Source organism: Oncorhynchus mykiss, chromosome 10 (genome assembly GCF_057628025.1).
Source record: "Oncorhynchus mykiss isolate SJ-2025 chromosome 10, ASM5762802v1, whole genome shotgun sequence".
Classification (NCBI taxonomy): domain Eukaryota; kingdom Metazoa; phylum Chordata; class Actinopteri; order Salmoniformes; family Salmonidae; genus Oncorhynchus; species Oncorhynchus mykiss.
In genome coordinates this window covers 28876896-28891768 of record NC_143031.1, presented here as the reverse complement: position 1 = coordinate 28891768, position 14873 = coordinate 28876896, and the positions used below count along the sequence as shown (strand labels likewise).

General features: G+C 42.8%; 2 protein-coding genes across 7 annotated transcripts in view; both read right to left on the bottom strand.

Annotated features, from left to right (window-relative positions):
* LOC110533611 (arginine--tRNA ligase, cytoplasmic) overlaps positions 1-1275 on the bottom strand; it is a 30321-nt gene extending 29046 nt beyond the window's left edge. Inside the window, exons 1-2 of one of the 2 annotated variants that reach the window (XR_016483643.1) lie at positions 786-951; positions 45-179 (exon numbers count right to left, since the gene is read on the bottom strand). Coding sequence is in view for 1 of the 2 variants with exons in the window: in XM_021618001.3 (XP_021473676.3) it covers positions 45-179; positions 786-830 (180 nt within the window). In the remaining variant the exon portion in view is untranslated. Of the gene's footprint in view, positions 1-44; positions 180-785 lie in introns of both variants that reach the window. The other variant, XM_021618001.3, reaches the window with a different exon arrangement.
* A 449-nt stretch (positions 1276-1724) lies between these two features.
* LOC110533610 (protein KIBRA) overlaps positions 1725-14873 on the bottom strand; it is a 50105-nt gene continuing 36956 nt past the window's right edge. For 4 of the 5 annotated variants that reach the window (XM_021617997.3, XM_090186307.1, XM_090186308.1 and 1 more), the window contains 3 exons: positions 13348-13578; positions 8740-8858; positions 1725-8243 (listed from right to left, as the gene is read on the bottom strand). In XM_021617997.3, the coding sequence (XP_021473672.3) occupies positions 8177-8243; positions 8740-8858; positions 13348-13578 (417 nt within the window). In that variant the 3' untranslated portion in view covers positions 1725-8176. The remainder of the gene's footprint in view (positions 8244-8739; positions 8859-13347; positions 13579-14873) is intronic. The other variant, XR_016483641.1, reaches the window with a different exon arrangement.

The window sequence follows — 14873 nt, the reverse complement described above, 5'->3', positions numbered from 1 at the left end:
ACCCAGAGGGGAGTGTGGAAATACTTATGCAAGTGATCACTCACCCTTTTGAGGATGTTGAGGCGGTATTTGAGCTTGGTATTCTCCTCTCTCAGCCCATCCAGGTGTGAGGACAAGCCCAGGCTCTGTGGGTTCTTCAGGCTCTCGATCTCAGCAGTCAGGGAATTGATCTCCTGCTCCTAGACAGACGAAGGGTTCACGGTCAATAAAATGTCCTGCCTCTACACCTATACTCGGTCTACGAAAACCGCACAAATGCAGGATTGGTTGAGGTACAGTGTGCAATGACATTCAAGACTTTGACTCAAAACTCATAAACTAAGCTACTGACATCAGCACAGATTGAGGAAATCACATGATCCCACACCCGTCAGAACAAAACTGAAAGCTTCAGCTAGCTAGCTAAATTAGCTAATAACTGTCCCTCAACGTTAGAGTATGTTATGATTGATAGTTATCAGGAAATGTCTAGCTGGGAAGGGCAGTACAATGAATCCGTTCCTGCATTATCAACCTGAGTAACAGCTGACCTGTCAGTCTTTGCAGTAACAATTAAACTGAATACAGCTTGCTAGAATACAACAAAGATAACACTTAGCTGGCATCCGCCTTCACACGTTTTTCACAAGTCAGCTAGCAAGCTGCCGCAATGTTTAGCTGGCTAGCTAGCTGGCTTAGTTGCCACATTACGTCAAACAAGTCCACGTTAGCGTAGCTACCAACATTTTCTTAATTTCAGCACATTATTGCAAACCAAGAGGTATTTGTAAAGTGTAAGAGCTGACCTGCTGTTGAAGTCGGGACGAGTATTCAGCCACAGGATCTCCCATTTTCGGTTAAAATAAATAAATAACGTTAGAAACACGCTAATGTACTGTTCTAACTAAATGTGTTTCTGAACCTAGATGAGGCCGAGGCTCAATGACGTAAAATTTCGGAAATTCCATTTACCGCCCTCGTTGGGGTGCCCAAGGTACTACCACTGACGAAAGGTACTACAGACAAAGTTATGCTTTAACTTTCATAAAACATAGCAACAAACAGTGGTGTAAAGTACTTAAGTAGTACTTTAAAGTATTTTTACCTACCGAAGTATTTTTACCTTTACCGAAGTTGTTTTTTTAGGTATCTTTTTCTTTACTAAAGAAAATAATCTACTTTTTACTCAGTACAATTTCCCTCACACCCAAAAGTACAGGAAAGTGGTACAATTCACTCACGTATCAAGAGAACATCCCTGGTCATCCCTACTGCCTCTGATATGGAGTACTCACTAAACACAAATGCTTTGTTTGTAAATTATGTCTGCTGTTGTAGTGTGCCCCTGGCTATCCATAAATTAAAAATGTTTCAAATGTACCATCTGATATTATAAGCAATTTGAAAGGATTTACTTTTGATATTTAAGTATATTTTTGCAATGACATTTACTTTTGATACTTAAGTATATTTAAAAGCAAATACTTTTAGACTTTTACTCAAGTAGTATTCTTCTGGGTGACTCAGTTTTACTTGAGACATTTTTTCCATGAAGGTAATCTTACTTTTTCTCAAGAATGACAATTGGGTACTTTTTCCACCACATCAACAATGTTAAGTTGTTACTTTAAGCATTTTCTTGGTCAAAACTTTTGTAAAAAATGCAATGCTCTGCAAATTTCTTTCAAAATTGACATTGAATACACCACAGACACACAAAACAGAGGAGAAAGCACAGGCAAGAGTAGAACAAAAAAAAACTTGTTTTACTTGTTGTGAAACTACAAAACATTTTTGTGCTGGTGAAATATTTACAATTCAGGTTGACGGGTACAGTGTCCATGATAAAATTCACAGCTTTCAGGAGTCTCACGAGAAAGGAAACAAACACCACACACCCAAATCAGAAAGTGCAATAAATACATTTCTCAAATCATTTCCATACACATACCAGGTTCTTTGCCATCCTTAATACAACAGATTAAAACTTTATAATAATTAAAACAAAAATGCACTTGAACTTCAAAACAAGAATTATATCACATCCTACATGACGACAAATCATTCAATGCTACCAGCTTCAGGTCCTGACAGTGATGGTTTTTGATGACTTGAAGTAAGACTTACTTAATCGTTAATTTCTGATTATATTGACCACTTCTGTCAAAACACACATGCTGGGTGGTGTTATAATAGTACATTTAAGCATTTAGATCCAAGTTACAAACCATCTAGTCAATCATGGCTAGCTTCAGTTAATCACATATAGATAGCACTGTTCCATCCACACTGAAATCCAATAAGAAGTCTTAATATAAGACCTCTGATTGGTTTACTCTCTCTACACTGGAGTAAATCATGATTTTAAAAAAAGTAAACAGTTCACATTCAAATGCAAACAGTACACGTTATTTGAGGCAACAAAAAGTAGTGTTATCTGTTTTTGGATGGTGACCACATTTTCGCCTCAGGTTAAAATCATAACAATCTAAAAAAGGCACACTCTCCAAAGGATCCATTCACAGTATGCAGTTCATGTAGAATAAATTGCTGTGCCATGAATAGTGACTTTCCTTTACAGTGGTGAAGTGCAACATTGTACAGTTTGTAAAATTGTGAACGGATAGAAATGGTCCAAACTAAAAAAAACTTTTTGTAACACCTTATACATACACAAAAGTATGTGGACACCCCTTCAAATTAGTGAATTCGGTTATTTCAGCCACACCCGTTGCTGACAGGCGTATAAAATTGAGCACACAGCAATCTACATAGAAAAACAGCTGTGACTTTCAGCGTGCATGCCACCTTTCCAACAAGTCAGTTTGTCTCATTTCTGCCCTGCTAGAGCTGCCCCAGTCAACTATAAGTGCCGTTATTGAGAAGTGTAAACGTCTAAGAGCCCAAACGGCTAAGCCGCCAAGTGGTAGAATACAAGCTCACAGAACCGCGTAAAAATCTTGTTCTCGGATGCAACACTAACTACAGAGTTCCAAACTGCCTCAAAGTAACGTCAACACAAGAACTGATGAATCACGCTTCACCTTTAATTTGATTTTTTAACCTTTATTTAACTTGGCAAGTCAATTAAGAACACATTCTTATTTTCAATGACGGCCTAGGAACAGTTGGTCCAACACTAACTGCCTTGTTCAGGGACAGAACGACCTTGTCAGCTTGGGGATTCGATCTTGCAACCTTTCGGTTACAAGTCCAACGCTCTAACCACTAGGCTACCTGCCGCCCCATCTGGCAGTCCGACGGACTATGCGGCAGGTAGCCTAGTGGTTATTGTTGGACTTGTAACCAAAAGGTTGCAAGATCGAGCCCCAAGCTGACAAGGTAAAAATCTGTCGTTCTGCCCCTGAACAAGGAAGTTAACCCATTGTTCCTAGACTGTTCCTAGACCGTCTTAACTGACTTGCCTAGTTAAATAAAAGGTATAAAAAATACATCTAAATAAATACGTTAAAAAATAAAACTAAAGTTTGGTGGGGGAGGAATAGTCTGGGGCTGTTTTTCATGGTTTGGGCTAGGCCCTTTAGTTCCAGTGAAGGGAAATCTTAACGCTACAGCATACAATGACATTCTAGACAATTCTGTGCTTCCAACTTTGTGGCAACATGTTTCAGCATGACAATTGGCCAACATAATTGCCTGACCTCACTAATGCTTGTGGCTGAATGGAAGCTAGTCCATGCAGCAATGTTCCAACATCTAGTGGAAAGCCTTCCCAGAAGAGTGGAGGCTGTTGTAGCAGCAAAGGGGGAACCAACTACATGCTAATGTCCATGATTTTGGAATGAGATGTTTGGCAAGGAGGTGTCCACATACTTTTGGTCATGTAGTGCATTTTAAAGATGTCCTCCAGCAGCGATTTTGTAACTTTTCCTATTAAAAAGCAATATCCCAAGTATCAATACATTAAAGTACACACACTAAAGGGTAAAACAATTTGTTGAACAAACTTCAAAGAGTAGGGTATTCAAGGAGTTGGTCTGATGGTTTCCTCTGATTTGCCTGGCTACCCAGGCTCCTGCTCCAGTCAAACACTACGCCACGACCACAGACTTTACTTTATTCTCTGCAATGAGTCTGGATCATAAAGAATGATAGAGGCCTCTAGTGGTCAAAAGGCCATATTAACATGGGCAGCGCCATAGAGGACTAATGTAGTCAGCTGGATGGGACTTCCATGTCCAACCGGGTCATCAGGAGAGATCAGCAAAATCATGAAGAAGAAAATCGATTACTTCAAAATGGAAATCGTCTCAATGGCGCTGCCCATGCTGTCACATACGCTATAATGGCCGATACAAAGATGATTCCTCTATCTCTATGGTCTGGATCGGCGTACGTTCCTGACACTTCACCAAATGCAACATATTTCGGGGCCGTCTAGAAACTGATGGGTTGGGCCAAAGCCAGAACACACGTGGCGGAGGTTTGAAAGGAGTGATTACAAGAGTGGCGTTAAGTTTAGAGGTGGAGCAACTGAAATGTAAGATTCCCTGCGTCTGTGATGCCCGCCATTTGCGACGCAGACCCGGTGGCGAGCGTGGTGAAACTCAGAAGATGCTGTCTGTCCTTTTCACCTGATAAAGGTAATGTTAGGATATGTCAGCTTTCCCGTGAGAGCCTTTGTGCAGAACCCACTGTGTTTCAGATGCCAAGCTTATGGTCATATTGCAGCAGTGTGTTGGAGGGAGATTCTGAGATGTGAGAAGTGTGCAGGAGGGCAAGTGACAAAGGAATGTGTAGTATCAGTGGGGGAAAAAAGTGTCCATTGTGGAGGTGCCCATGTTGCTGGGGATCAGAAGTGCCCGATGCAAGAAAGACAGGTTGAGGTTGCCAGGGTCAGAGTAGAACAGAAGGTGTCATATGCTGAGGCAGCGAAAAGAGTCCCGTCCTCCCAGGCCTAGTGTAGGATCAGTTAGGGTGAAAGTAGTGGAATGGGGTGGTGATTTTTATGAAATTGTGGAATATAGGTGTAGGGTTAAAGACCATTTATGCTTGATCCGAAAATGTGGTTGGAGGCTTCATATGGAGGGTGTGACGCAATTGCGGAGCCTCCAGAGGCATGCAGAGGCCAAATCAAGCTCCGTAACACATTGCTGTGTCCCTCTCAAATTTTGTAACAATGCGGAGGGCTCCATATTGCTCCGCATTGACATGATTGGTTGATGGTAGGTGATGGCGGGAGGTCCTGTATAAACACAAACTCACATCCTTGACCCCATCCTTCACAACAGCTCTGCACTGCTCCGCGAAGCATGAATGCCCCGACTTCTGCAGAGGCCATATCACCATAAATGCTGCACGGACAATGCAGACATCAGATTGACCATGCAGACATCGGATTGACCATGCAGCGCCTTTTAGTTGGTGGTGCAATATGTTCCTTTTCCCACTTCTCTTTTTTTTGCCGTGTAACGCGATTGACCACACACTATGTGGCAGCATGCAAACTAAATGTGTAAACGCCATGAAACCAAAGGCGGCGGCAAAAGACAACCAGTGCATTATGGAATGGCATGTGAACTTCAGACTATCAGTAAGGAAAAAAGCAGTGAAGGAATTCAATTGTCTGATCTAACATTATTAGTATGGGGTGGAGTAGAAAATAATTTCTGATGTTCAAATCGGGGTATTATTCTATCTGTAAAGGGTATGAAACATGGAATGTATTCAAACTACAGAGCAATATCCATTGGGGTGAGACACTGGACACAAGTGAATCTCTACTCATTATTTGCAGAACATTAGTGCGAATTCATGACCATCAAAAAAATCAGACTAAGGTCTTGTGCTACTATACAAATTGAGATGCTGGGCATGTGATTTCATTCCACTCTGACTCCTCTCCATATTCAGAGTCATTATGCTCAACATTCTATGAAGCATGAACCTGTCTCAATGTCATCCTGGCTGTTGTGGATTGGACAAATCACTACATCACCACAGAGTTCGAACTAGCCTAATGTTGTATTGAGCTTTAAGTGGGCTCTGACTCTATATCAGATCTTGGGGTGCTCTCTACGTATGGTGCTCTATTGAGAGGGAAAGAAGCTAGCTATGTTTCTGTTGAAAAGTAGGTTACATTTCTGGCTACTCCAATATCAGTAGATTGTAATTCAGGCCTAATATAATTGGTATCACACAATCATGTTTGGTCAACATAAAAAAAAGGGTGTGGGAGAGTAGGATTTGATGAAAAGCAAAACTAATCTCGAACATCTAAAATCACCAAAACACTCCAGACATTTGCATGTGTTCAGCATGTGAACAGGGGCCCTTGTACATATCCCCTTATGACCACCCCTTCAAACCAACATCCAAGACATCTCTATCATCTGAAATGCCATCCATTATTAAGTGTTTACAGAGAGAGTAGCAAGCTGACTGTTCTGATCTAGTCTATAGCTTTCTCCCTGTACTGTTTCCAGTAGCCTAGTTACAGCCCTCTGATTTCTTCCTGTACCGTTTCCAGTAGCCTAGTTAAAAGCCCTCTGATTTCTTCCTGTACCGTTTCCAGTAGCCTAGTTAAAAGCCCTCTGATTTCTTCCTGTACCGTTTCCAGTAGCCTAGTTAAAAGCCCTCTGATTTCTCCCTGTACCGTTTCCAGTAGCCTAGTTAAAAGCCCTCTGATTTCTCCCTGTACTGCCAGTTGATCCACTTACACATTTCACTTCTTCATCACATTTCATTAACACAGACACCACTAGTCGCCTGTGAAGATCACAGACGTGATCAATCAGAGCCAGATATGTACTTGCAACAGTAAGCCTGTTCAACGATACCTCTGGCACATAGAGAGCACCATGCAGAGATAAAATGAAATCCTCAGGAGGACTTTGTCATGTCTGCTTACAGAGATATATATTGGGAAACATGGCTGCTAGACTAGAAGTGTAGCCTCGTCCCAGATCTGTTTGTGCGGTCTCGCCAATTCCTGTGGTCATTGATGAGACAATGCTCCATGCAGGATGGATACAGAGGCAGACCTGATCTTATTCATCTCTGTATGTACTAAAGCTTTGCCAGTGTAAGAGGGGTCCCTAGTACTGCCCCAGACTGGAAAGGAAGATCCTCTTTGGAAGGGGGCTCATTGACAAATATCCCAGTTAGTGTGATTTGGTAAGGTTTACATATAGAAAGTCCAGTTGAGAGATGCAAAAAAAGATAGCAGAAGAACAATTGGGATACTGTTTGTATGGGTCTTCAAAATGTCCAGTTACAAAGAATTTAAGGGAAGGGGTAAAAGGGATGAGAGCAGGAAAAGTGATCAAACTTTAGGCTAAGATATACTTTAGAGTCCTCAGTTATTCCATGGTTTTTGGATCACTTCACTACCGTTTTAAATCATACAGTCAATGGGGAGTTTATCACCAGCAATGATCTTCATTAAATACAAGAGTTATCTCCTCCACTTCTTTTGTCTTTCACAATCATGTGCTTTGTTAGGCGGTGATTCAACAATCACTCCAGCCTGAAGTGGAGCACTCCTCCCACTTCTTCAACGCCTCCATCCTCTTTTATAGATTACCATTTTAAAAGTGCACAAACTATCCAATAAACTACCTGAGTATAGGTGAGAGTCAGTGCACTTTCTACACAATGCTGAGAGATGGTGTGTGCACCAGTGAGGGTTACTATGAGAACCATGTGCAGTGTGACTAGGGACAGACAGCCAGTTTCAGTATACTGTACAACCACACATTCGGTCATGGTACACCATCATACAATAACAATATTGATTTTGTAGATGTGTTGTGCTATAAATAATGTAAAGTACCTCTGGGGGTCAATATTCACATCTTAGACTACAACAAATAAGTGGTCCTGGCTAAAGAACAGAACAGCATTTCTCTTTATCTTTTCAAATTCCACACAGAAAGGGCTGGTGTGTATTGGAATTACGATTTTACCATAAAACATCTAACGGTCTCTTCCAACATCCACTTATTAGTAACAGTAACAATACTGCTACAGAGAGAGTGGAAGAAAACAATGCTCTAGTTGCTAACACAAACAACTATACAGATTAGCAACTCTGAGATCTAAAAAAAAAATGTGACGGTATTTTTTCCTATACATTATTATTTTATTTTTCTCCATTCTTCATAATACCACCAGAAGTCTGCGTCAGAGTCATCTGCTTGGAAACAGCAGTTAAGACTGGAATACTTGAAATGCGCTACACATCGTCGACAGGCAGATCAGGGATGTTGGTCTTTGCTCGAGTGAAGAAGGCCATCTTCTCTCTGAAATCAGAAGAGAAAAGTCTTATCTTCACAAGCGTAAAACCACAACTAACCTCCCTTTTTCTACAGTGAACAGAGCAAATCTTTATTTTTCATTGCTGGGATGTGTGTTCACTGAGGCAAACGTCTTTCAGTTGCTTCAGAGCCAGCGTCAATTACTTAATCCCAGTCAACTAAGGACTAGCATTGGTCATGAAATTTAAAATGGAGAAACATCCAATACATATCGTAGCCATTTTACCAATTTAAAATTCCATATAATCTTATATTCCTAGACTAACAGGTATACAAACGGAATGGACGACAAATCATAGTCCTTCCAACTGAACCTAATGCTTGGAGACCTGGGTGAGAGAAGCTATATACAATTTAAACATTGTCATTCATCTAATACATGGGGAAAGAGACGGATTAATGGACCAACTCCTCTTACAAGAGGTCTGTTACACTATACTGTTGCTGTACCCTGTAATGTAATGTAATCTACACTACTGACCTGAAGGACTGGACCTCAGGCATCTCTTTCCTGCTCTGGCCTCGGAGCTTGTGGACGTCCTTGGCCGCAGCACGCATCATCTTCTCCACCCTCTGCTCCTGCAGCTGCTCCTCACGGGTCTGCAGACACAACATCACCACAGAGACGCTCAGAGAGAAGTTGGAGAATAGGCCTAAACAACAAATCCTGGCCAGTCAACAGATAGATGCTGTTCTAACACCTCACTTCATATTTCACAGGTGTGTATTAGAACAATGATTCATAATAAAAAAGTATACAGTTGAAGTCGGAAGTTTAGATACACTTAGGTTGGAGTCATTGGTCTTTCTTTAAAAGTAACTTCCTCACCATTTTAGATAAGCATGCTCCGTTCAAAAAATGCAGAACTAAGAACAGATATAGCCCCTGGTTCACTCCAGACCTGACTGCCCTCGACCAGCACAAAAACATCCTGTGGCGGACTGCACTAACATCGAACAGTCCCCGCGATATGCAACTGTTCAGGGAAGTCAGGAACCAATACACACAGTCAGTCAGGAAAGCTAAAGCCAACTTCTTCAGGCAGAAGTTTGCATCCTGTAGCTCCAACTCCAAAAAGTTCTGGGACACTGTGAAGTCCATGGAGAACAAGAGCACCTCCTCCCAGCTGCCCACTGCACTGAGGCTAGGTAACACGGTCACCACCGATAAATCCATGATTATCGAAAACTTCAACAAGCATTTCTCAACGGCTGGCCATGCCTTCCGCCTGGCTACTCCAACCTCGTCCAACAGCTCCCCCCCCCCCCCCCCGCAGCTACTCGCCCAAGCCTCTCCAGGTTCTCCTTTACCCAAATCCAGATAGCAGATGTTCTGAAAGAGCTGCAAAACCTGGACCCGTACAAATCAGCTGGGCTTGACAATCTGGACCCTCTATTCCTGAAACTATCCGCCGCCATTGTCGCAACCCCTATTTACCAGCCTGTTCAACCTCTCTTTCATATCGTCTGAGATCCCCAAGGATTGGAAAGCTGCCGCAGTCATCCCCCTCTTCAAAGGGGGCGACACCCTGGACCCAAACTGTTACAGACCAATATCCATCCTGCCCTGCCTATCTAAGGTCTTCGAAAGCCAAGTCAACAAACAGATCACTGACCATCTTGAATCCCACCGTACCTTCTCCGCTGTGCAATCTGGTTTCCGAGCCGGTCACGGGTGTACCTCAGCCACGCTCAAGGTACTAAACGATATCATAACCGCCATCGATAAAAGACAGTACTGTGCAGCCGTCTTCATAGACCTTGCCAAGGCTTTCGACTCTGTCAATCACCGTATTCTTATCGGCAGACTCAGTAGCCTCGGTTTTTCGGATGACTGCCTTGCCTGGTTCACCAATTACTTTGCAGACAGAGTTCAGTGTGTCAAATCGGAGGGCATGCTGTCCGGTCCTCTGGCAGTCTCTATGGGGGTGCCACAGGGTTCAATTCTCGGGCCGACTCTTTTCTCTGTATATATCAATGATGTTTCTCATGCTGCGGGCGATTCCCTGATCCACCTCTACGCAGACGACACCATTCTATATACTTCCGGCCCGTCCTTGGACACTGTGCTATCTAACCTCCAAACGAGCTTCAATGCCATACAGCACTCCTTCCGTGGCCTCCAACTGCTCTTAAACGCTAGTAAAACCAAATGCATGCTTTTCAACCGTTCGCTGCCTGCACCCGCACGCCTGACCAGCATCACCACCCTGGATGGTTCCGACCTTGAATATGTGGACATCTATAAGTACCTAGGTGTCTGGCTAGACTCTAAACTCTCCTTCCAGACCCATATCAAACATCTCCAATCGAAAATCAAATCAAGAGTCGGCTTTCTATTCCGCAACAAAGCCTCCTTCACTCACGCCGCCAAACTTACCCTAGTAAAACTGACTATCCTACCGATCCTCGACTTCGGCGATGTCATCTACAAAATTGCTTCCAACACTCTACTCAGCAAACTGGATGCAGTTTATCACAGTGCCATCTGTTTTGTCACTAAAGCACCTTATACCACCCACCACTGCGACTTGTATGCTCTAGTCGGCTGGCCCTCGCTACATATTCGTCGCCAGACCCACTGGCTCCAGGTCATCTACAAGTCCATGCTAGGTAAAGCTCCGCCTTATCTCAGTTCACTGGTTACGATGGCAACACCCATCCGTAGCACGCGCTCCAGCAGGTGTATCTCACTGATCATCCCTAAAGCCAACACCTCATTTGGCCGCCTTTCGTTCCAGTTCTCTGCTGCCTGTGATTGGAACGAATTGCAAAAATCGCTGAAGTTGGAGACTTTTATCTCCCTCACCAACTTCAAACATCTGCTATCTGAGCAGCTAACCGATCGCTGCAGCTGTACATAGTCTATTGGTAAATAGCCCACCCATTTTCACCTACCTCATCCCCATACTGTTTTTATTTATTTATTTTTCTGCTCTTTTGCACACCAATATCTCTATCTCTACCTTTACATAACCATCTGATCATTTATCACTCCAGTGTTAATCTGCATAATTGTAATTATTTGCCTACCTTCTCATGCCTTTTGCACACAATGTATATATAGACTCCCCTTTTTTCTACTGTGTTATTGACTTGTTAATTGTTTACTCCATGTGTAACTCTGTGTTGTCTGTTCACACTGCTATGCCTTATCTTGGCCAGGTCGCAGCTGCAAATGAGAACTTGTTCTCAACTAGCCTACCTGGTTAAAAAAAGGTGAAATAAAAAAATAAAAAAAATTAAAACTCATTTTTCAACCACTCCACAAATTTCTTGTTAACAAACTATAGTTTTGGCAAGTCGGTTAGGACACCTACTTTGTGCATGACACAAGTCATTTTTCCAACAATTGTTTACAGACAGATTATTTCACTGTATCACAATTCCAGTGGGCCAGAAGTTTACATACACTAAGTTGACAGTGCCTTTAAACAGCTTGGAAAATTCCAGAAAATGATGTCATGGCTTTAGAAGCTTTTGATAGGGTAATTGACATGATTTGAGTCAATTAAAGGTGTAGCTGTGGATGTATTTCAAGGCCTACCTTCAAACTCAGTGCCTCTTTGATTGACATCATGGGAAAATCAAAAGAAATCAGCCAGGACCTCAGAAAAAAAACTGTAGACCTCCACAAGTCTAGTTCATCCTTGGGAGCAATTTCCAAATGCCTGAAGGTACCATATTCATCTGTACAAACAATAGTACATAAGTATAAACACCATGGGACCACGCAGCCGTCATACCACTCAGGAAGGAGACGTGTTCCGTCTCCTAGTGGTCAACGTACTTTGGTGCGAAAAGTGCAAATCAATCCCAGAACAACAGCAAGGACCTTGTGAAGATGCTGGAGGAAACAGGTACAAAAGTATCTATATCCACAGTAAAACGAGTCCTATATTTACATAACCTAAAAAGGCCACTCAGCAAGGAAGAAGCCACTGCTCCAAAACTGCCATAAAAAAGCCAGACTACGGTTTGCAACTGCACATGGGGACAAAGATCATACTTTTTGGAGAAATGTCCTCTGGTCTGAGGAAACAATAATAGAACTGTTTGGCCATAATGACCATCATTATGTTTGGAGGAAAAGGGGGAGGCTTGCAAGCCCAAAGACACCATCCCCCAACCATGAAGCACAGGGGTGGTAACATCATGTTGTGGGGGTGCTTTGCTGCAGGAGGGTCTGGTGGACTTCACAAAATAGATGGCATCATGAGGCAGGAAAATGATGTGGATATATTGAAGCAACATCTCAATACATCATCAGGAAGTTAAAGCTTGGTCGCAAATGGACAACAACCCCAAGCATACATTTGTGGGCAGAACTGAAAAAGTGTGTGCGAGCAAGGAGACCTACAAACCTGACTCAGTTACACCAGCTCTGTCAGGAGGAATGGGCCAAAATTTACCCAACTTATTGTGGGAAGCTTGTGGAAGGCTACCCAAAACGTTTGACCCAAGTGAAACAATTTAAAGGCAATGCTACCAAACACTAATTGAGTGTATGTAAACTTCTGACCCATTGGGAATGTGATGAAAGAAATAAAAGCTGAAATAAATAATTCGCTCTACTATTATTCTGACATTTCACATTCTTAAAATAAAGTGGTAATCCTAACTGACCTAAAACAGGGAATTTTTACTAGGATTAAATGTCAGGAATTGTGAAAAACTGAGTTTAAATGTATTTGGCTAAGGTGTATGTAAACTTCCGACTTCAACTCTATCTACTGGGTGAGAGACTCCCATCTGTCTCATAAAGTCTGCATTTCAAGGTATTCGGCACGTGACAAATAAAATAAAGTTTTATTTTGATTGAAATTGCAGCCAATTCCCTATATAGAGCACGTATTAGTGATAGTGTCACGGGGATCATTGCATCTGGGCAGGTAGCCTAGTGGTTAGTGTTGGACTAGTAACCGAAAGGTTGCAAGATCGAATCCCCAAGCTGACAAGGTAAAAATCTGTCGTTCTGCCCCTGAACAAGGCAGTTAACACACTGTTCCTAGACAGTCATTGAAAATAAGAATTTGTTCTGAACTGACTTGCCTAGTTAAATAAAGGTAAATAAATAATAATCTCCCACCTGTTTCTCGGCCTGTCTGAGAAGCAGACGAAAGCGCTCGTCGTCCTGCACCCAGGTGGGGAGATCTCTGGTTCCCTGCTGCCGGGCTCTCTCCAGCTGCTCCTTCAGCTCCCTGAGGACACGCAGCTCCTGGGCCAGTCGCGTGTGGCGCGTCCTGGACACCTGCAGGTCAAGCTCTAGGTCCAGACTGGTCCGCAGCAGCCCGTCCAGGCTCCGCACCGGCACAGAGGGCTGGGGGGAAATGGTGGGATAGTGATCTCTCACACATCTCTCTTCCTCACACACATAAGGAGGTACAGGGAGACAAAGCAGACCTTTCCCAGTGGCTCCTCCCAGTAGTCCTCCCTGTCCTGAACAGAGTTCACTCCTGGGCCCAGCATTAGAGGCCAGAGAATGTCAAGCCGCATTAAAAATTAAACCAGCCATTAAATATTAAGACTGACTTTTACTGAAGGCTAGGTCTGGGAAAGCAAAAATGTAAATGTCTCCCTTTGAGGATAACTAATGTGGCCACAGCCTGAGACTCGACTGCAGTACTAGACTGTCAGTTTGAACATACACACGTGAGAGAAACAGAGACAGACACTGACAGACAGAGAGATAGACAGAGAGAGAGAGAAAGAGAGCGTGAGAGAGAAATAGAGCAAGATGAGAGAGAGACAGAGAGAAACAGACACAGAGAGAGAGAGAGAGAGACACACACACACACACAGAGAGAGAGACACACACAGAGAGAGAGAGACAGACACACAGAGAGAGAGAGACAGACACACAGAGAGAGAGAGAGAGAGACAGACACAGAGAGAGAGAGAGAGAGACAGACACAGAGAGAGAGAGAGAGAGAGAGAGAGAGGGACACAGAGAGAGATGAGACAGAGACACACAGAGAGAGACAGACATAGAGAGCGAGCGAGAGAAAGAGAGACAGAGAAACACAGAGAGCGAGAGAGAGAAGAGAGAAAGAGAAAGAAAGAGAGAAAGAAAAAGAAAGACAGAGAGAGAGAGAAACAGAAAGAGAGAGAGTAAAAACCCTCCAACCCAAAAAGGCCTGTGGTGCTGATGGTATCCAAATTCCAATTGGCTATACTAAAACTCTAACATCATCCTTAGCTGTGGCATCTTCCCCAATATTTGGAACCACGGACTGATCACCCCAATCCACAAAAGTGGAGACAAATTCGACCCCAATAACTACCGTGGAATATGCATCAACAGTAACCTTGGGAAAATCCTCTGCATTATCATTAACAGCAGACTCATACATTTCCTCAATGAAAACAATGTACTGAGCAAATGTCAAATTGGCTTTTTACCAAATTACCGTACAACAGACCATGTATTCACCCTGCACACCCTAATTGACAACCAAACAAAACAAAACAAAGGCAAAGTCTTCTCATGCTTTGTTGATAAAAAAAAGCCTTCAACTCAATTTGGCATGAGGGTCTGCTATACAAATTGATGGAAAGTGGTGTTGGGGGTAAAACATACGACATTATAAAATCCATGTACACAAACAACAAGTG